Below are 20,790 nucleotides of genomic sequence, written 5' to 3' on the forward strand. Positions count from 1 at the left end.
CAGGTTTTTTTTTTCTGTTTCTGTGATAAATGCTCTGACCCAAGGAAGGAAAGGGTTAATCTCACCTTAAAGGTTACAATACCTCACTGAGGGAAGGTCAGGGCAGGAACCTTGGAAGAACGAAGAATGTTGTTTTCTAGCCCATTCAAGGACTCATGACTAGTATGTCCTAGTCAGGGCTCCTATTGCTAGGATGAAATACTATGACCAACAGCAGCTTGGGGAGGAAAGGGTTAATTCAGCCTACACTTCCACATCATAGTCCATCACTGGAGGGAGTCAGGACAGAAACCTGGAGTCAGGACAGAAACCTGGAGGCAGGAGCTGATGCAGAGGCCATGGAAGGGTGCTGCTTACTGGCTTGCTTCCCTTGGCTTGCTCAGCCTGCTTTCTAATAGAACCCAGGACCACCACCATAGTGGGCTGGGCCCTTCCCTATCAATCACCAATTAACAAAATGCTTTCCAGGCTTACCTGCAGCCTGATCTTTTGGAGGCATCCTCTCAGTTGAAGCTCCCTCCTCTCAGATGATTCTAGCTTGTATCAAGTAGACATAAAATGAGCCAACACACTTAGCTACCTCCTTCATCGATTAACAATCAAGATCATCCCCAGCAGGCAGGACAACTGACCAGTTTGACCTAAGCAGTCCCTCAGTTCTGTCCCCCCTTCAGGTTACGGTTGGAAATTGTCAAGTTGACAGTTAAAGGATATAAGCCAGTCCAGGCTGGCCTTAAACTTGCTGTATAGCCAAGCTGCCCTGAATGCTGATTCTCCTGAGTATTGGGACTAGAGGATAGACGTGTGTCTCACCATACCTAGAGCGTGCTCTCTCCCTTTCCCTCTCCCATTCCCTCCCCTACTCTCCATCCATTCTCCCCCCACCCAACACACACCCCTTCTTACTTGAGATAGAGTCACTATGTAGCCCAGGCTGGCCTCAAACTCATGCTCCTTCTCAGTCTCCTGAGTGTCTGGATTCCAACTGTGAGTCATAATACAACTTGCTTCCTGTTTTCTGATAGGGTCTTCCTTCCCCACACTGTTGTCTTGCCTGCATGTATTTCTGTCTGTCTGTCTGTCTGTCTGTCTGTCTAAATTTTTATTATATTTTAGTTTTTAGGTTTGTTGTTTATTTTTGTTATGGTTGTTGTTTGAGACAGGATTTCTTTGTGTAGCCTTAGCTGTCCTGGAATTCACTCCAGGAACTCACAGAGATCCGACTGCCTCTCTGCCTCTGCCTAAATGCCTTTGCCACCGCCGCCACCCAGCACTCTTGTATTTCTTGCTCGCTGCTTCTCGCAGGGATTGATTAGGGGCCTTGAAAGCTCCCTAAATGCTGGGACTCAGGAGGATATCTGGATATCTTCCCCAAACCTGAAAAGAGAGTCTTTGAGAGAGAAGCTTCATTCGAGTGAGATACCCAGCTTCTTCCCTACAGGGTCCTGGGTCTGCCATTCAAGAGCTGAGGCCTATGGGATGGGTACTAGGGAATGAGGAACCACCCCCATCCCCACCTCCCGGCCATAGCCCTGGGAGGGTGGGGTCTGCCAGGGGCAGAAGTGTTGATGGCAGTGCCCTGGAAGCAGACTTGTCCCCCAGGAGAGCAGCTCCCTCCTGGCCCACAGACCCCTACCACAGGTAGGAGCTCAGCTGTGCCCACCCAGGCTCTGGGCAAAATGTAGTTGGGTTGGAGTTTGCAGTAACTTGTCAATCAATCCTAGGTGGCAGCTGATGGGGGGTAAGGGTAAGCATGGCTCTCCCAGAACAGGTGGTTACAGAGACCCTCTCAAGCTGGTCATGCTCCCGAAGAGCCTTGAGCCACTAGGGTTTCCATTCTGTCATCTTTCTGGAAACCCTGTTGAAAGCATAAAATACTACAGAGGCAGGAGGTTGGGAGAGAGCAGGTTCAGGGGCAGACATTGTGGCTGGTCCGTGTGAGAGCCAGGTTAGGGAAGGACTGGGGTTTGATGGGAAGCTGGGAGAAGGAGGGGATCTCTGGAGGCTGCTGGGAACAGGTGTGGACAGCTCACAGGAAAGGAGGAGTCTGAGGCTCTGACATGAAGGGTTGGTTTGCCAGGGGCCTATGCTCTAATCCTGGGCTCCAAATGACTTACTGACAAGGGCCAAGAGAGATGGAACGCTGGTGACCCCTTTCTGGTCCCTCCCCAGATCCCTTGGTAAAAAGCGGGGACACAGGACAGTGTCAAACTACTTCTGATACTGGGAGAGATGTGGGCATGCCAGGTGCATTCAGTCACATTCGAGGGCCAGACATCCAGAGAGGTAGAGAGCTTCGTGTCACTGTGTACTGGTACTCAGAACCTCTCTAGTCTTCTGGCCAGGTGGAACCACCTGAGACAAACACCCACATCACACACACACACACACACACACACACACACACACACTCACACACTCACACACGCCATGCATAACACATATATTCATACACATGCACCAGCACACACAAACATTTTATGCACACACATACACATATGGTCACACACATATGCATGCACACATGGACACACATGGCAACATACACATACCCTACGTATGCTCACCCACATGTTCAGAGGCCTACATGTATACATATATGTATATACATGTGTACATATCATATATATGTAGATATATGCACTTTCACATATGTACACACTTTCACACATGGATATATACATGCATATGCAAATATATATCTGCTGCACTCCCATATACATATGTATATACATAACTATATACACCACAGAGACATACACACACCACATAGGCATACACACCCTGACTCTGTGACCTTCCCTAACTAACTTGGTGTTGAGAGGTGGTTTATGTCAGAAAGGTCTGACCAGCCCTCCTGGCTGGGATTCTGGAGGGGGGTGGCTGCAGCCCACCAAACCCTGTGAGGAGCTCCCATGGTAGGGTCTGCTCTGACTGACACAGGAGGCCTTGGCACAGAACACATGCTGGCTAGGGTCAGAGAAAGGTGCCCGGAAGGGAGAGGGTAGGCGGGTGTCGCCCCAGCCCGGGATGTGGTTAGGCCATGAGCAGCTTGCTTCCCAAAACCAGAATAGCCCAGAACTTACACAACTCGCACCCCTAAACAATCTGGCTGCCTTGCCCGCCTCTCCATAAACTTTTCAGGGTTCCTGGCTCCCTGTCACTCACACCCCAACTCTGAGCCCATTCTATGTCCCCCAAATGTCAGCCAGGACTTCACTCCGTACAGCTTCAATTCCTGATCTTTCAGCAAGTCTAACCTCTCCCTGACCTACTGACCTCATGAATCTGTTCACCCTTGATTCATCCCTGACACACTGGGGCAACTCCCCTGGACCCCACCTTTTTCCTTCCCAGGGCCTCTCTGTGACCCCTTCTTTCTAGAATGCCAACAGTGCTAAAAAGAGGAGCAGACACAGGGAGGGGAAGTGATCTAGGATTGGGACTCTGTGGGTGAGCAGCTTCCTGGGGTCCCCGCTCACTCACTCCTAGACCCCACCATCTCCCCTAGGCCATCCTACCTGTCTCTACCTCTGCTTCCCCTGAGTGTGACAGGAACTGTTTCATAGTCTCTTGTAAGCCTTCTACCCACTCCTGACCTCTCTAGAACTATGCCTATGGTCCATTCTGAGTTCTTTATTTTTTTTTTTTAAGATTTATTATTTATTGTATATGAGTACACCGTCACTATCTTCAGATACTAGAAGAGGGCATCTGATCCCATTACAGATGGTTGTGAGCCACCATGTGGTTGCTGGGAATTGAACTCAGTACCTTTGTAAGAGCAGCCAGTGCTCTTAACCTCTGAGCCATCTCTTCAGCCCCATTCTGAGTTCTTAATGTCATTTGCTACCCTCTGTGTCCCAATTACAGATTTCTTCACCAATTACTGCCCCTCTCAGACGCCCACATCTTCAAGCTTCCTGGAGCCCCCCAGCTTTGGCCCCATGGCTGACTCCCTCTTCGGCGGTGGGATCCTGGCCCCACCTCCATCTCCGGTCTCCTCTTCCTCCTCCTCAGGGATGACCCCTCTCTCAGGGAATACACGCCTACAGGTGAGCTCTGCCCAGTCTGCCCAGAGCATGTGAGAGCTAGCTCTGGCTCTACTTGGGGCCAGGAGGTAGAAAGACATTTACTGGGCCAACCAGGCAGAGAGCCCAGGAGAATATAGGTAGCAGAAAAAGAAAACCCTACAAAGCAGACTTACATGAACTGAATGAGTGAGGGGGGCAGGGGACGGCAGACGACAGAAGACACACACAACAGCACAATCCAGAGGGCAGAGTTTAGTTATGTTTTGTTTTTGAGACAGGATCTCAGGGCCCTGGGTGACCTTGGACTCATAGATAGATCAGCCTGCCTCTGCCTCCTGAGTACAGCTATTAAAGGTGTACAGAACCCGTACCTGCCTAGTTTTCTGAGTTTTAGTGAATGGCAAAGTAAAGGAAGGGCAAGCCTGATGGGGAGGAGCAGGAATGTGTGCATGGAAATAGGATGGGTGTGTGTTTAGACAACTGTGAGTTGGCATATTGTTTCACTAACTCCTGTGCCTAATTCAGAAGTCATTTCCCTGCCACTGTTAAAGTGTCTTGTTCTAGTTTCATTTCTGTTGTTGTAGTAAAATACTCTGAGGAAAAAGCAACTTAGGGGGAGACAGGGGTTTATGTTAGCTTGCAACCTCAGGTTACAGTCCATCTTTGTGGGGAAGTCAAGGCAGGAACCTCAGTGATCACACCTCATCTACAGTCAGGAGCAGAGAGAAATGATTGTGTGCGTGCTTACCTACTTGTTGACAAGTTCAGCTCCATGTCTGTACTCTTACACGGCTCAGGCCTAGGGAATGGTGCCACCCACAGTGGGCTGGGTCTTTCCATATCACCCGACTTCTGACAATGAAGACAATCCCCAACCCAGTGTAAGGCAGTTCCTCACTGAGACTCTTCCTATGAGAACTCTTGGTTCTAGGTTGTCATGATGACAGGTAAACCTTACCACCACAGTGCCTTTTCCTCCTATCATTGAACTTTTCGGATGTTTTTGTAGTTGGTCTTGAGAGGTCTCTCTCCACCACTGGACAGCTTCTTGCTGGAAGGGTTGTCTTGGTCACCATCGCATTCTCTGTTCCTAGTTGTTTACACACACACAGTGTTATTCAATAAATGGTTGCCCAGTGAGTGAGTGAGTGAGTGAGTGAGAATACAGAGAAACTTATGCAGCAGTAAGTGGAAAAATCATTGTAGACAATGGTGTGTGCATCTATGAGTAAGTGGATATAAACCAGAGTGGTCTGGTTTAGAACTGATGAACTAGTGGGTGGATGGCCCAGTGATGTGTGGCTTTGTGAATGGATGAGCGATTTGTTACATTCATGGTTGGTTGATGGATAAACAGACGGAGTATGGATAGGTGGATGGGAGAATAGAGAGTTCAGATGGTTGGATTGCTTGGTAAGTGACTCTGCTGGCCTGTCAGCTAGAGTCATATCCAGTCTCTCATCACTGGACAATACCTAGAAAAACAACCCCAGGGAAGGAGTTATTCTGCCTCATGGCTTCAGAGGTTCTAGTCTACCCTGGGGGAGAAGTTGTAACAGAGCTAGGAAGGAAAGATGCAGAGGTTGGGGGTGGAGGGAGTGCCTTTACTAGATGGCTTCCACCCCACCCTCAATTATTCCATTTGGACCCCTAAACTATGAGCTGAGCATTCATGACATGTCTCCCTCCACATTAGTTACTTCTGCCCTTGCTATCACATGATAACCTAACTTAAGCAATGTATGGAGAGGTTTCTTTTGGATCAGGTTTGAGGGATACAGTGGAAAAGGCAGGAGAGCAGTGCCATGAGGCAGCTGCTCGCAGTGTGTCAGGGAGCAGAGGGGAGAAGGCTGGGACCCGGTCCAGCCTTATTGCTTATTTTCATTTGATGAAGATGGTGAGGAGGAGGTGTGTGTGTGTGTGTGTGTGTGTGTATGTGTGTGTACAGGCATGATGTAGAGGCACATGCTTGTCATGGCATGTGTGTGGAGGTCAGAGAACAGCTCAAATGTAGCAGTTTTCTTCTTGCCCCATCATATCATGTGGGTCCCAGACACTGAAGTCAAGGCTTGGTGGTAAGTGCTCTACCCACTGAGCCACCTTACCAGCCCCCATAATTACATTTTTTTAAAATTTATTTTGTGTGTGTTCACATGTGTGTGTATGCGGGCACCCATGTGAAGGTCAGAGAATAACCTTCAGGAGTTGGTTCTCTCCTTTCCTTGAGTTCCTGTGATCAAGCTTGGTGGCAAGAGCTTTAAGTTTCTGAGCCATTATGCTGGCCCACTTTTTATTCAGTCTGGGATCGCACCCCCATGGAATGGTTCTGCCCACACCCAGGGTGAGTCTTTTTTCTGTTAACCTTCTCTGGAAGCATTGTTAGGGACACACCAAAAGAGGTGGGTTTCACTAATGCCCTACCCATTTCTTAACTGAATCCCATTGACAGTGTCATTTAACCAGCATGCCCCACCCTCTCAGTCTGTCCCTTCTGGAAATGCCCTCAAAGAAACACCAGTGTGCCTCACCCAGCTCCTGGACATTCCTCAGTCCTATCCAGTTGACAATCCAGATTAACCATCCCAGCTGGAGTGGAAGTAGAGAGTTGGGTGAGTTCAGAGATAAGAGAATAAGTTGGTAAATGGGTGCAAAAGATAGATGAATGGACAGGTAGATGGATGGAAGGATGTACAGATGGACAGATGGACAGGCAGACAAATGGATGGATGGATAGATGAACCGGTGGATGGATGGGTAGATGGATGGGTGCATGTATGGATGGATAGGTGGATGGATGGATGGGTGGATGGATGGGTGGATGGATGGGTGGATGGATGGATGCATGGATGGATGGATGCATGGATGGATGGATGCATGGATAATACATAGATTGTGGGTAAGTCACTGGGGCTGGGCACATGGATGGATGGATGAATGGATGGATGGATGGATGGATGGATGGATGGATGGGTGGAAGGACAGGTGGATAGAATGATGGATGGATGGACAGGTGGATGGTAGGATGCACATATGGGTAAAGGATGAACGAAGGGGAGGATTGGTGAATGAGTTAGTATTTTGATGGATGAAGAATAGATATGTGGAAGGATAGATGGTGGATAATTAGTGGATGGATTGGTGGATGGCTAGAGTGATAGATAAAGACTAGAATAGTAGCTGTACTGGACAGATTATTTGGTGGGCAAGCAGATCACAGATCATCTGTAAGACTGATCATCTGTGTTGTGCCTAATTTGTGCATAAAGGTTATTCTAGGCTACAGCTGTACATGAGACTGTTATTTCTAATGTGTGCATGTATGAATATGTATATGCTTGTGTGTGCACATATATGAATCAATTATCCTCCATACCCAGTCCTATATATACATAGCCAGGATATGCCATGGGCCGAGCCGGTTGAAGATCCCTCAACCTGCGAGAGAAATCGGTGTCCTGGTAATCAGGCAGGCAAGGAGTTGGTGAGAATGACACACAGATGGGAATACAAGGGAGTGTTGAATCTGAGTGTATTTTCTCAAAATAGGCATCAGACTTAAATGGTCATTACAGAAGGCAAAATGAAGTTAGATAATATACCAGTCAAGGTACATCGAGGTCATCTGAAGCACAAAGATTCTATAGAAAAGTATATACATGTAAACTGACAGGAACTTAGCCTCATCTATAATCAGGCTAATCTTAGAAGCCAAGTGTAAGTGGCTTCTATTCTAATCTATTGTATAGCCAGCCAGTCCTTAGTAAACACCCAACTATGCTAATCTTCTGGACTAGCAGAGATAAGCCCAGGGGTCCCATTCATGCTAACCTTACCTAGAACAAAAAAATAATCTAATTCCTAGGAGTGACCCAGCTGCAGTTCTAGTGGATTCTTAGTTGAACCTGCCCTGATAATTAACTCTTATTAAGTAAACATCATTGTCCGACCTCCTTCACTATCTCCCTAACAATGCTGGAGGCAATTAGTCTGAATGGGTAACAACATTCTGTACGAAATTCCAAGCCGAGGATCGGTTCAGCATAGACTAGGATGCTGGAACATTGGTGGAGGTCAGAAAGCAATGTCCAATTTAGCTTAGCCATTAGTAAATCATTCCCTGGGGCACCTCTATATCTAATACAGAAAGCACGTGAGACCCTCCATGACTATTGCAAGGACCAATCTGGACCAATTCCGAGTTAAGGAATGGCAAAAGGCTTCTTTGAAGCCTTTTCTCCTGTAGACAGCTGTCACTGGAGCGGGTGTGGCAAGCATAGAGGCTTCCTAGTGGTTGGAAGAAGGTGGCTCCCTCCCCTACTCTCTGAGTATCATCCTGTTTCCTCCTGCCCCTCTCCTAGGCTCGAAACAGCTGCTCTGGACCTTTGGATCCCAGTTCCTTTCTGAGCCCTGAATTCCTTCTTCCTGAAGACCCTAAAACCAAGATCCCACCTGCTCCTGTACCAGCTCCTGTCCTTCCGTATCCCACCCCTGTCAAGGTGCATGGCTTAGAGTCCTGCACCCCCTCTCCCTTCCCCACAGTGGCTCCACCTCCCACTTTGTTGCCAGAAGAGCCTCTCTTCTCTGCCAGGTTTCCCTTCACTGCAGTCCCTCCTGCTCCAGGAGTGTCTACACTTCCTGCACCCACAACCTTTGTTCCCACCCCACAGCCTGGCCCTGGCCCTGGCCCTGGCCCTGCGCCTTTTCCCTTAGACCATCTGCCCCATGGGTACCTGGAACCCGTCTTTGGGCCTCACTTCACCGTGCCTCAGGGTATGCAGCCCAGATGCAAGCCCTCCTCCCCAACCCCTGGGGGACGAAAAGCTAGTTCACCCACCTTGGCCTCTGCCACCGCCAGCCCCACTGCCACTGCCACTGCCAGAGACAACAACCCCTGCCTTACACAGCTGCTCAGGGCAGGTGAGATGGGAGAGGTGAATGGACAATGTACTGGGAGGGATGGACTCTGGAAGGTGTGGGGAAGCCTGAAGGGCAGAGGGCTAGGGCTTCAGGGTGGTCTTGGGGGACAGAGAAGGTGGAATAATATTACAGATGTGAGCTATGTCTGATAGCGGTGTGTGGGCTGCTGGGGAAAACGAGGGGTCTTAGTTGGTGATGGACTTGATTGGGCCAGTCTAGTGGTCCTCATAGTCCTGCCTGTACCCAGCCAAACCTGAGCAAGCACTGGAACCTCCAACTGTGCCCAGCACCCTCCTCCGACCTCCAGAGTCCCCGGTAAGATGGTGAACACTGGAAGGTAGGGGTCAGTCTAGGGCCTTTATTCCAACTATCTGCCCTTCTCCATCCCAGCAGGATACAGTCTCTGAAATCCCCCGTGCCCGTGCCTTTTTCCCCCCAATACCGGCCCCTACACCACCCCGGCCACCTCCAGGCCCAGCCACATTGGCTCCTCCCAGGTCCCTGGTTGTCCCCAAAGCAGAGCGGCTCTCACCTCCAGTATCCAGCGGTAAATAGGGGCTAGAGGGATTGTGAGTCTTAGGGGATGGAGGGAGGGGAAGGATGAAGGGGGTTGTGAGTGGGGTCAGGGCAAGGGGACTTTCTCTCTTGTGTGTCGGTCTGTCTGTGGGTCTGTCCCTGCCACAGGCAGTGAGCGGCGACTATCAGGGGATCTCAACTCCATTCAACCCCCCGGGGCACTGAGCGTCCACCTGTCTCCCCCTCAAACTGTCCTAAGCCGGGGTCGAGTAGACAACAACAAGGTATGTGCCATCCCCTGAACCCCAAGACACGACTGGCATCTAATCCTTCGTCCAGCCCTCCTACTTCGACTCACCGTACTTTTTGCTTCCCAAGATGGAGAACCGACGCATCACACACATCTCCGCGGAGCAGAAGAGGCGTTTCAATATTAAGCTAGGATTCGACACCCTTCACGGACTTGTGAGCACGCTCAGTGCCCAGCCCAGCCTCAAGGTGAGCCCCCAGACAGAAATGCATACTCCCTTAGAGTCGTGGAGCCCCTCCTTGGACCAACACCCAACACCAGATCCCAGGGCCTGCCAGCACAGAGGCCCACATTGGTGGCGCTCGCAGGTGAGCAAAGCAACCACGCTTCAGAAGACGGCGGAGTACATCCTGATGCTGCAGCAGGAGCGGGCGGCCATGCAGGAGGAGGCGCAGCAGCTGCGGGATGAAATAGAGGAGCTCAATGCTGCCATCAAGTAAGCTAGGATAAAGCTCAGCCTAGAAAACCTGTAGCGAGGGATTAAAGGTGTGGTTTCGAGGTACCGCACCTGCCTAGAATACTTCAGTAAAGGCCTGGGGGCGTGGCTCAGCGAGGGAGTGCTTTCTTAAAAATCTGCTAGTAAGGGTTTGGGGGCGTGGCTCAGTGATGGAGAGACTGCCCAAAATCCTCCATTGAGGAGCGCAAGAGTGGTTTGTCCTTACATAGCATATGTAAGAACTGGGTTTCATCCCCAGTACCTTAAAAAACCAAACAACAGCAGCAAAAGAACTTAGGGGCTCTGATAAGGGAGATATGTCTCCATTCCCTGAACGGCGACTCTTTGCATTCCTAGCTTGTGCCAGCAGCAGCTACCTGCCACCGGGGTGCCCATCACACATCAGCGCTTTGACCAGATGCGGGACATGTTTGATGACTATGTCCGGACGCGCACCCTGCACAATTGGAAGTTCTGGGTAGTATCCTTATTTGGACTGATAGCACGAGGGCAGTGCTGGCTGCTGGAACTACAGTCGGTCCAGGCTGGGTCTCAGACCACAGGCTGAGCTGTAGAACCCCAGGGAACGGACTTTTGGTTCTGCCCTCTACTGTCAGGCCCTGGGATTGCAAGGTTTCATGGCAACTGGGACTAAGAGCTGAGAGGGAGCAAGAGTAGGGGGAAGAGGTTGGGAATGTCCCTGAAAGCAGTCAAGTTCTTTGAGGCCTTGAGAAGGCAGGGTATCTACTCTTCCCTGGATTCAGGGTCAAGTTGTGTTTATTTTCCCATACTAGAGATGGAACATGAGCCCAATTTTAACTTTTTATTTTGAGACAAATTATAAGTTGTCCAGGCTAGCCTTGAACTCATAATCCTCCTGCCTCAGCCTCCTAATGGCTGGGATTACTGGCCTGTGCCATCAGACCAGTATTCAAGTCCTTGACTGAGCCTAGAGATTGGGACCCACTAATACAGAATAAGGGCTCTGGAGGGAGTAAGGGGCAGGGCTGAGAGACAGATGAGTGGATAACCCTTGGTGTAGGAGGGAGGGGGCAGAGTGGCTCTCCACAGGGTCCATGGTTCAACAGTGACAGGCCTTTCTCTGCCCTGGCTTGGGTCAGGTGTTGTAGTTCTATGAAAAGTAGTGGGATGCTGTCTGGACCACTGATGTGCTCCTTGACTCCAAATCCAGTTCAGCATCCTCATCCGACCTTTATTTGAGTCCTTCAATGGGATGGTGTCTACCGCAAGCTTGCACAGCCTCCGCCAGACCTCACTGGCCTGGCTGGAACAGTACTGTTCCCTGCCTGCTCTCCGGCCAAGTATGTGAGGCACCTTCCTGCCACTAAGTTGTGAGGCTTTGTAGAGCCCCTGCCTAGAATCCCCCAGGGAAGGGCTGGGGGCGTGACTCAGTGGTAGAGCCCCTGCCTAGAATCCCCCAGTGAGGGGCTGGGGGTGTGGCTCAGTGGTAGAGCCTCTGCCTAGAATCCCCCAGGGAAGGGCTGGGGGTGTGGCTCAGTGGTAGAGCCCCTGCCTAGAATCCACCAGTGAGGGGCTGGGGGCGTGGCTCAGTGATAGAGCCCCTACCTAGAATCCCCCAGTGAGGGGCTGGGGGCGTGGCTCAGTGATAGAGCACCTAAAGGAAAAGGTAGGTCCTACGGAAGGGCTTTTAGGGCAGGTCCTAGGGAAGGGCTAGTATTTACTCCATGTTCTTGACTTCATCCCTAATTTTAAGGACATCTTAGTTAGGGTTTCTGCTGCTGTGAAGAGACACCATGACCAAGGTAAGTCTTAGAAAGAACATTTAATTGGGGCTAGCTTACAGGTTCAGAAGTTCAGTCCATTATCGAGGCATGGCACCAGAGGACCTGAGAGTTCTCCACCTTCATCCAAAGGAAGCCAGGAACACTGCCCTCAGGTAGCGAGGAGGAGGATCTCAAAGCCCACCCCACAATGACACATTTTCTCTAACAAGGCCACACCTAATTGTGCCACTCCCTGGGCCAAGCATATTCAGATCACCACAACGTGTCACCCTCTCTTTCCAGCCATCCTGAATTCCCTTCGCCAGCTCAGCACTTCCACCAGCATCCTCACCGACCCAAGCCTCGTGCCTGAGCAAGCCACACGAGCAGTCACAGAGGGTGCCCTGGGCAGACCATTATAATCCTGGTGAAGGTTTCCGAGCTCCAGGAAAAAGTTGTGGACACGCCCGCCCCTAACGATCCTGACTGGCCCTTTCCCTGCAGATCTGGCAGGTTCCAAGTATTCCACTCCTTGGGGGTGGAGAAGAACCTGCTTCCACCCCCTGCACTGTTGCTAATGCTGTGATCCCTGGTGACTCGTACCCCATCTTCTGACCTCCCTTTATTAACAGAGGACCCCAAATGCATTAGCAGCCGCGGCACTGGGGACCTAAGCAGGAGCTCTGATGAGAGATGTCAGTCTGTTTCCTCACAACTTCCTGCTTTGGATAAAAGGTGCCACTCACCCGCAGTTGCTCAACGGGGAGGGAGAACAGGAGATTCCCTCTCTTTGCCCCTGCACTAGTGACATGGGGAGCCACAGGGTGGCTTCCTGGGTGAGACCACCGAGGTCTGATGCCATGAGAGATCAGGACAAGAGGTAGCCAGAGCGTGGCAGGCATCTTGCATGAATGTAGATGTGTGTGTGCGTATGTGGGTTTTATATAAAAAAAAAAGTTCTTGATCAATAAAAGCAAAAAACAGTCTGCAAAGACTGGTGTTGGTGTGACTGGCAGTGTCTCAGTATGGGACTCAGAGCTGGCAGCAATGAAAGGTGACGTTATAGTGGACCCCGTGGCAGTGTGTCACAGTATGGAACTCAGAGCTGGCAGCAGTGAAAGGACGTTATAGAGGACCCCGTGGCAGTGTGTCACAGTATGGGACTCAGAGCTGGCAGCAGTGAAAGGTGACATTACAGAGGACCCCGTGGATCATAAATAACTTTTGAGTACTTTTGATTTGTTGTTTTTGTTTCTTCAAGACAGGGTTTCTCTGTGTAGGCCTGGCTGTCCTGGAACTCACTGGATAGACCAGGCTGGTCTCGAACTCAGAAATCCACCAGCCCCTGCCTCTGGAATGCTGGGATTAAAGGCATGGTCACACTACCGGCCTTTGAGTACTTTACAATTTGCTTGTGTGCAATGTGCTTGCCCGTGCTTATGTGTGGAGGTTAGCGGCTGACGTGGGTAACTCCTTGGTGATCTCTGCCTTACTTTTAAAATACTTCAAAATATATTTTAGGACTGGGCATGGTGGTGCACACCTTTAATCCCAGTACTTGGGAGGCAGAGGCAGGTTTTTATGAGTGAGACCTACCTGTTCTGCATATGGAGTTTCAGGCCAGCCAGGGCCATACAGTAAGCCCCAGTCTACACACACACAGAGTTACTTATATGTATATTATATTTGGGGGCAGGGTTTCTGCAGTCTTTGCTGTCCTGGAACTTGCTATGTAGACCAGGTTTGTTTTAAACAATCAGATCCTCCCGCCTCTGTCTGAAAATATTTAAAAATGACATTTATTTATGTGTGTATGCACATGTGCAAATGTCATACATGTGGAGGTCAGAGGATGACTTTTTAGGAAACGGTTCTCTCCTTCCACCATGTAAGTGATGAGGAGAAAGCTCAGGTTATCAGTTTTAGCAGCAAGTGCCCTTACTACTGAGCCATCTCACCAGCCCCTCTGCTTTATTCCTGGAGACAGGGTCCTTCACTGAACCTAGAACTCACCAATTTGGTGAGGCTGGCTGGCCAATAAGTACCTGAGATCTACTTGTCTTTACTCCCCCAACAATGGGGTTACCACTCCTTTTAGATTTTGGTTGTAAGTCTGCTCTTTAATGACTGGACCATCTCCCAGCCCCATTCTTGTAGATGTGTATGTATTTAAGAATGTATGTATATAAGTATGTATGTATGTATGTATGTATGTATGTATGTATTTTTTCCCCTCAGACAGGGTTTCACCGTGCAGCCCTGATTGTCCTGGAACTTGCTCTGTAGAAAAGACTGGCTTCAAACTCACGGACATCCTCCTGCCTCTGCCTCTTTAGTGCTGAGGTTAAAGGCATTGAGGCTCCAGGTTCAATACACAGTTGCTAATAAGTAAATGAGTCCTTTTTTTAAAATGGTGTTTCAAGAATTTTTACACTGTAGCGGGGTCAGGATGGAAACTAGGAAACATACCCCTTGCCAGAAGGTTCCAATGAAAACTAAAGTTCAGCTCCAGCAATGTTCACCTCAGGTACTGCTGAGTGAGTTTGGGTGCATTAAAGCAGGCACATTGGAAGGTGTGCATCCACTAGGAATGATAGCTTTCCCCATAGCTACATTCATGGAACTCCTCCTTTCTTCCTCCCCTTTAGACAGTGTCTAGAGTGAGGTCTAGAGTAGATGTGTGTTGTTGACATGGCTGCAGCCATGTTTAGAACCCCAGTGCCATGCAAAGCCATTCCCTTGTGAGACTCAGAAGGATGTCAAAGCCTGACTCAGTGGTCTAAGAAGGGTGAATGTTGACAAGTGTGTGCAAGAAATAGCAAACACCGTTTTCTCCCCGCCCCCCCCTCTTTGCTTCCTGCTTGTTTTTGAGGATGTGATTCTTAACTTCCTGTTGTTACCGTACCTGTCCCCCACCCCAATCAAACCTCCCTGCCTCAACGGACTTGTCCCTCTGGAAACGTAAACCAAAATAAACTCTTTTTTTAAATAAGTTGCTTTGATTGTCGCATTTCGTTCACAGAAGCAGAAAATGAACACATCTCCTCTCTGCTGAGCATTAGAGAGTAATGCCTGGGTCTGCATGTTCTCTGCCGCCAAAGATCTCCCTGTGTATAGTCTTGGCTGGCTTGGAACTGTCTCTGTAGATCAGGCTGGTCTTGAATTCACAGAGATCCACTTGCCTCTGCCTCCCGAGTGCTGAGAGGGCAGGCATAGACCACCATGCTGGCTGACACCCTGTTTTCTCTGACCCATCTCCATCTCCTCCTCCATATAATACCCCCTTGCTGGCCTCGATGGAACACAGGTGTGATCTAATAGGATGCTGAAGCAGAAGGTCATGAGTTGGAGGCAGTTTGGGATACATAGTGAGTTCAAGGCCACCCTGGAGGGAAAAGGCAAGAAGGTTCTGGAGAGATGGCTCCAGTTAAGTGTGCTTCCTGCTCTTCCAAAGGACCTAATGTTTCACCCGCTCCAGAGGATCTAATGCCATCTGCTGATCTTCTTGGGGACCTGACACAAGGGCCATAATAATAATGATAATACCATAGTAATAACAACAACAACAGCTCTGCAGTGGTGGCACAGGCCTTCAATCCCAGCACTTGGCAAGCAGAAGAAGACGGATCTCTGTGGGTTCAAGGCCAGCCTTATCCACAGAGTGAGTTCCAGGACAGTCAGAGCTACACAGAGAAACCCTGTCTTGAGAAACAAAAACAAAACAAAACAATGAAAATGCAAGGGGTTGGGGACATAGCTCAGTCAGTAGAGTGCTTGCCTAGCACACCTGAGGTCCTGAGCTCCTTTCACAGGACCACATAAACTGGACCCATTTTCACACCTGTTATTCCAGTGTTTCAGAGATGGAGGCAGGAGGATCAAGAGTTCAATATCACCCTTAGCTGAAAAGTGAATTGGATGCCAGTGTGAACTACATGAAACACTATCTCAAAAAGCAAACCAGGGGTTAAAGAAATAGCTTGGTGGGCTGGTGAGATGGCTCAGCTGTTAGGAGCACCGACTGCTCTTCCAGAGGTCATGAGTTCAAATCCCAGCAACCACATGGTGGCTCACAACCATCTGTAATGAGAGACCAAAAAAAAAAAATTACAAAAAATAAAAATAATAAAAGAAATAGCTTGGCAGTTCAAAGCACTTGATACTCTTTTAAAGGACAAAGTTCAGTTCCCAGCTCCCTGATCAGGGAGTTCACAGCCACCTGTAACTCCAGCTCCAGGGAATCCAGGGTCTCACATGCGCACACACACATACACACACACACACACACACACACACACACACACACTCCTACCTACACACACACACACACACACACACACACACACACACACGCAAAAGCAAGCAAACAAAAGTGACTTTCTTGGCTCTGGGTCCTTTTGCTGATGGTTCCCCTCCATGTGTACAATAGCTTTCCTACCTCTGCTCCTTCTGTTCCCTCCCGCTTCCTCGGCCTCCTATATCTTAGAAGCTCCTCCCTGCTCCTTCTGCTCCAAGTGTAGCCCTGCTCTCATTCTGTGCCTACTGACTTTGTATATAACCCCAGCCCCACCCCTTGCAAAATCTAGGTATTCCCAGGCATACATCTTGCTCTCCCCAGGTTCTTCAAGTCTCTCCATGACTCCAGCATCCTTGGCCAGCCCTCCCCTTCTCCCTCCCTGACAGTCTCCTTCCCTGTTCTGCTGCCTCTTTCTTGGCTTGCCTTCATCAGCCAATGTATCCACTTGCTGTGGTACAAACTACCAGCTGCTGGCTTGCTGCTGGGCTCTCTCCTGTGTCTCTGCCTCCCTTTCTTTCCAGGGTGAGCCAGGGAGCTTGCCTGCTCCCCCCTCCTAGGATGCTGCTCACCATTTCTATTTTCTTGATCTTTCATGCTGAGATAAAAGATCTCCTTCCTTACAATCCCCAGAACAGAAGCCAGCACCAGGACACGTGTACAAACTAGATTTCTTTAAGTACTCTCTCTTTCCTAGCTGCTTGAGCCACCTGTTTCTGAAGCTGGTCAACTAAGCCCCCACCTGCCCAAGCCAGCCCCTGGTCAATAGAACATCCCCTTTACCTACACTTAGAATTAGTCTCGCATAACACCTTCTGGCAGCTTCTCAAGAGTGAATGAGTGTCAGGCACAATTAGAGCAGCTGTGGAAAATCTCCCCATCCGGAGCAGTCAGTCCGGACCACTTAAGTTAGAATCCCAGAGGTGATGTTTAGACATTAACAGTTTTAAAGGTGATTCCATCATGCACTGAAGAACCCTTGTTGAGAGAGGCTTTGAGGCATAAATAATATGCTTGGGGCTCAAATTAGCAAAGGTTCTCAAACTATAGGGTATAGGGTGGAGCTAGGGGTAGAGCTCCATGCTAGAGTGCTTGTCCAGAGTTTCCCAGTGAGGGGCTGGAGGCATGGCTCAGTGGTAGAGCACCCACCTAGAATCCCCCAGTGAGGGGCTGGGGACGTGGCTCAGTGGTAGAGCCCCTGCCTAGAATCCCCCAGTGAGGGGTTGAGAGGTGATGGTGGTGGTAGGTCAGCAATAGTCCACCTTGCTTGTGCATGCCCTAAGCTTAATTCCTAGCATTATACAAACTAAAGCAATTACAAATTAAACTATACTGTCCAGGACAACCAACTAGTGGGGTTGTTAAAATACAATTCACATTTGGCATGTTCATGTAATCTCAGTTCTTGGGAGTCAGATCTATGTGAAATGGAGTTCAGTCTGGTCTACATAGTAAGTTCTAGATCAGCCACAGCTACACACTGAGAGCCTGTCTCAAAATAAAATAATAATAATAATAATAATAGTGTTGGTCTGGAGGGATTGCTCAGTGGTTAAGAGCACTGACTGCTCTTCTAGGGGTCCTGAGTTCAATTCCCAGAAACCACATGGTGGCTCAAACCATCTGCAATGGGGTCTGATGCCCTCTTCTGGTGTGTTTGAAGAGAGCAATGGTAAACACATAAAATTTAAAACAACAAAATGTGTTGTTGTTGAGAACTCTGGGATTTGGTTCCCGCACCCACATGGGGAGGTTCACAACTGCCTGTAACTCGGGTCCCCAAGAATGACCTCTGTGGGTCCCTAGATAAATACAGCATGCACACATATTCCATATACAACCTATTCAAACCCAAACCCATGCTCTGGGGTTGATTGAATGTGAATGCTCCTCCATAGGCTCAACTGTTTGCATACTCGGTCTTCAGTTGGTGGAACTGCTTGAGAAGGATTAGAAGGTGTGGCCGCTGGGTGGGCTTTGAGATGTGAAAAGACTCACCTGCTCTGTTCCTGGTGTGGTCTTTGCCTCTTACTTGCCGACCAAGATGTGATCTCTCAGCTGCTTCTGCCTTTGCTCTACCATCATGGACTCTGGTGCTCTGAAACTGTAAGCCCAATTAAATATTTTCTCTTCGAAGTTGCTTTTGTCATAGTGTTTTGTCACAGCAACAGCAGAGTGGCTATGACATGCTGTGCCCTGTCTCAGCCTCCACCCTTGCAAGTACAGCCAGGACTCTGTCCTCGACTCACCCCTCCCTCTACGATCTACCCCACTCTCCTGAGTTCTGTTTCCTGCCCGCTGCCCCCCCCTCATACTCGTGTTGGCTTCAGACTCGGCTACGCACCCGTGCGGGTAAGGGACGGCTGTATGCACCCTTCTTCCTTAACTTGGCTAGAGGAAGACCGATCTTGGTGTGTGGTTGGCAGGGGTTATCACTGGCTTCTCTCTCTTGCTTCCTTGTCAACTTGTGGCTCTTACCTTGGCGTCACTGTGGCCACAATCCCGGACAGAAATAACTCAAGGAAAGATTTATTTGGGCTCGTGGTTCCAGATCAGTGCAGTGCATCGTGAGTAAGAGATAGCTGCAGATGTGTAGAGCTAAGCCTGTTCTTGATGTGTCTGACCAGGAAGCAAAGAGGCTGGGACCAGGATCGGACTCTAACCTCAAGCAGCTGCCCCTAGCATCCTCTACATCCGCTAGTCAGACCCCGCTTCTAATTGTTTCTTGTACAGCCGCTTAACCAGGTCCTAAAGTTTGTCTCCTAATCTCGCGATAAGACCTGTGGGAAGATTAAGTGAGACAAGTCTTCTGGGGCCAGCAAGGTGGCCAGCTCATTCAGGGGCTTGCTGCCAAATCTCACAACCTAAATCCTATCTCCTGGACTCAAGCAGTGGAGAAAAAGGACCAGCTCCCACCAGTTGTATTCCAGTCTTCAGAGGAGTACCCCCTCCCATGCATCTGTACAGGAAACGAATGTGATTTTAAAAAGTTTAAACACGTGAACAAATACATGTAAAGTACTTGATGAATGAAATGAATATGTGCGTGTGTACACGTGTGCGCAAGTGCATGGGTTGTATGCACATCTTCATGTGGGTTTGTCCATGTTGGTATAGGCATGTATAGAGGCAAGAGATTAACATCGTGTAGAGGCAAGAAGTTAACATTAAGTGTCTTTTTTGGTCAATCTCCAACTTCTCCCACCTGCTTTTCTAGTGAGTTTTTATTAGTAGTCGTATTAAAATTCTGGATCCCAGGATAGGGACTATTGTGTACCCAGACAGAATGGAAGGAAGACAGAGCTAGCACATCTTCTGTCAGCAGCTTCTGGTCTAGTTCCGGTTGGGACATGGCTGTCCAAAGGGTCATTCTGATAGTTGTTCAGTCTAGATAACCAACGCTCATGGTGCTGACTCCTAAAGATGCCCCCTGGGGCAGAGTGAGCTCAGTGTGACTCTTAGCCAACACCCAGCTTCTGCTGTGAGATTCGCTTTCTCACTCAACCAGCAGCTGGCTCATCGGCTAGACTGGTTAACTACCAAGCCTAGGAGTCTGCCTATCTCTGATATGCACTGTGCCATGCCTGGCTTTTATGTGGGTGCCAAGGAACTAAACTCCAACCATATGCTTATGGACCTAGAATCCTAATCCAACGACTAGTAAAAAACTCACTGGAAAGTAGACTGGGAAAGTTGGAAAATGAGTGAGAAAGACAACTGATGTCAACTTCTTGCCAGTACATGTATTTATACAACTGTAAATGTGCACACACCCATGTGCGCACACACATACAGAGAAATTAACTTCATTTGCCAAACACTTTAGTGACTGAGACATTCCCCAAGCCCAAATTGTTTTTGTTTGTTTTTTGTTTGTTTTTGGTTTTGGTTTTGGTTTTTCGAGACCTGGTTTCTCTACGTAGCCCTGGCTGTCCTAGAACTCACTCTGTAGACCAGGCTGGCCTCGAACTCAGAAATCCACCTGCCCCTGCCTCCCAAGTGCTGGGATTAAAGGCATGCGCCACCACTGCCCAGCTGAAGTGCTTCTTTAAAGAGAAAATGTCACTCTAGGATTGATAATGGATGCTTGTGATCCCAGCACTGGGAAGATTGAGGCAGGATGTTCATGAGTTCGAGACCAGCCTGGACTCCCTAGGGAGTTCAGAGCACATTATTTTCATACTGAGATCCTGTCTCAGAGAACTAAATATTCTAGTTTGTTTTTCTATTGTTTGATGAAGACCCAAAGCAGCTTAGAGAGGAAAGGATTTATTTGGTTTATTCTTCCCCGTGACAGGCAGTCATTGAAGACACGCTCTCCTGCGGGGGGGTAGAACTTAAGCAGAGACCATGAAGGGTGCTGCCTCCAGCCTCATTCAGTTGCCGTTCTAATACAGCCCAGGCACACATGCCCAGGAGTGGAACACCTGCAGTGTGTGTCCCTCACCACAGCCACTGGCATGAGTAAGAGGTAGTCTGATGGGGTCAATTCCTCCACTGAGATCCCCTCTTTGCAGACGACTCTAGCTTGTATCTAG

General features: G+C 49.2%; 1 protein-coding gene and 1 long non-coding RNA gene across 7 annotated transcripts in view; one reads left to right on the forward strand and one right to left on the reverse strand.

Moving 5' to 3' along the window:
• Mlxipl (MLX interacting protein like) overlaps positions 1 to 12,952 on the forward strand; it is a 49,370-nt gene extending 36,418 nt beyond the window's left edge. For 3 of the 6 annotated variants that reach the window (XM_031338192.1, XM_031338193.1, XM_031338188.1), the window contains exons 8-17: positions 3,874 to 4,055; positions 8,393 to 8,951; positions 9,199 to 9,266; positions 9,342 to 9,498; positions 9,636 to 9,751; positions 9,846 to 9,965; positions 10,086 to 10,213; positions 10,571 to 10,694; positions 11,406 to 11,535; positions 12,262 to 12,952. In XM_031338192.1, coding sequence (XP_031194052.1) covers positions 3,874 to 4,055; positions 8,393 to 8,951; positions 9,199 to 9,266; positions 9,342 to 9,498; positions 9,636 to 9,751; positions 9,846 to 9,965; positions 10,086 to 10,213; positions 10,571 to 10,694; positions 11,406 to 11,535; positions 12,262 to 12,380 — 1,703 coding nt within the window. In that variant the 3' untranslated portion in view covers positions 12,381 to 12,952. Of the gene's footprint in view, positions 1 to 3,873; positions 4,056 to 8,392; positions 8,952 to 9,198; positions 9,267 to 9,341; positions 9,499 to 9,635; positions 9,752 to 9,845; positions 9,966 to 10,085; positions 10,214 to 10,570; positions 10,695 to 11,405; positions 11,540 to 12,261 lie in introns of all 6 variants that reach the window. The other 3 variants (XM_031338191.1, XM_031338190.1, XM_031338189.1) reach the window with 3 other exon arrangements.
• A 7,553-nt stretch (positions 12,953 to 20,505) lies between these two features.
• Positions 20,506 to 20,790, reverse strand: part of LOC116068531 — a 3,195-nt gene continuing 2,910 nt past the window's right edge. Inside the window, exon 3 of the long non-coding RNA XR_004109614.1 lies at positions 20,506 to 20,786. This is a non-coding gene — a long non-coding RNA (uncharacterized LOC116068531). The remainder of the gene's footprint in view (positions 20,787 to 20,790) is intronic.

This window comes from Mastomys coucha, unplaced genomic scaffold (genome assembly GCF_008632895.1).
Source record: "Mastomys coucha isolate ucsf_1 unplaced genomic scaffold, UCSF_Mcou_1 pScaffold22, whole genome shotgun sequence".
Classification (NCBI taxonomy): domain Eukaryota; kingdom Metazoa; phylum Chordata; class Mammalia; order Rodentia; family Muridae; genus Mastomys; species Mastomys coucha.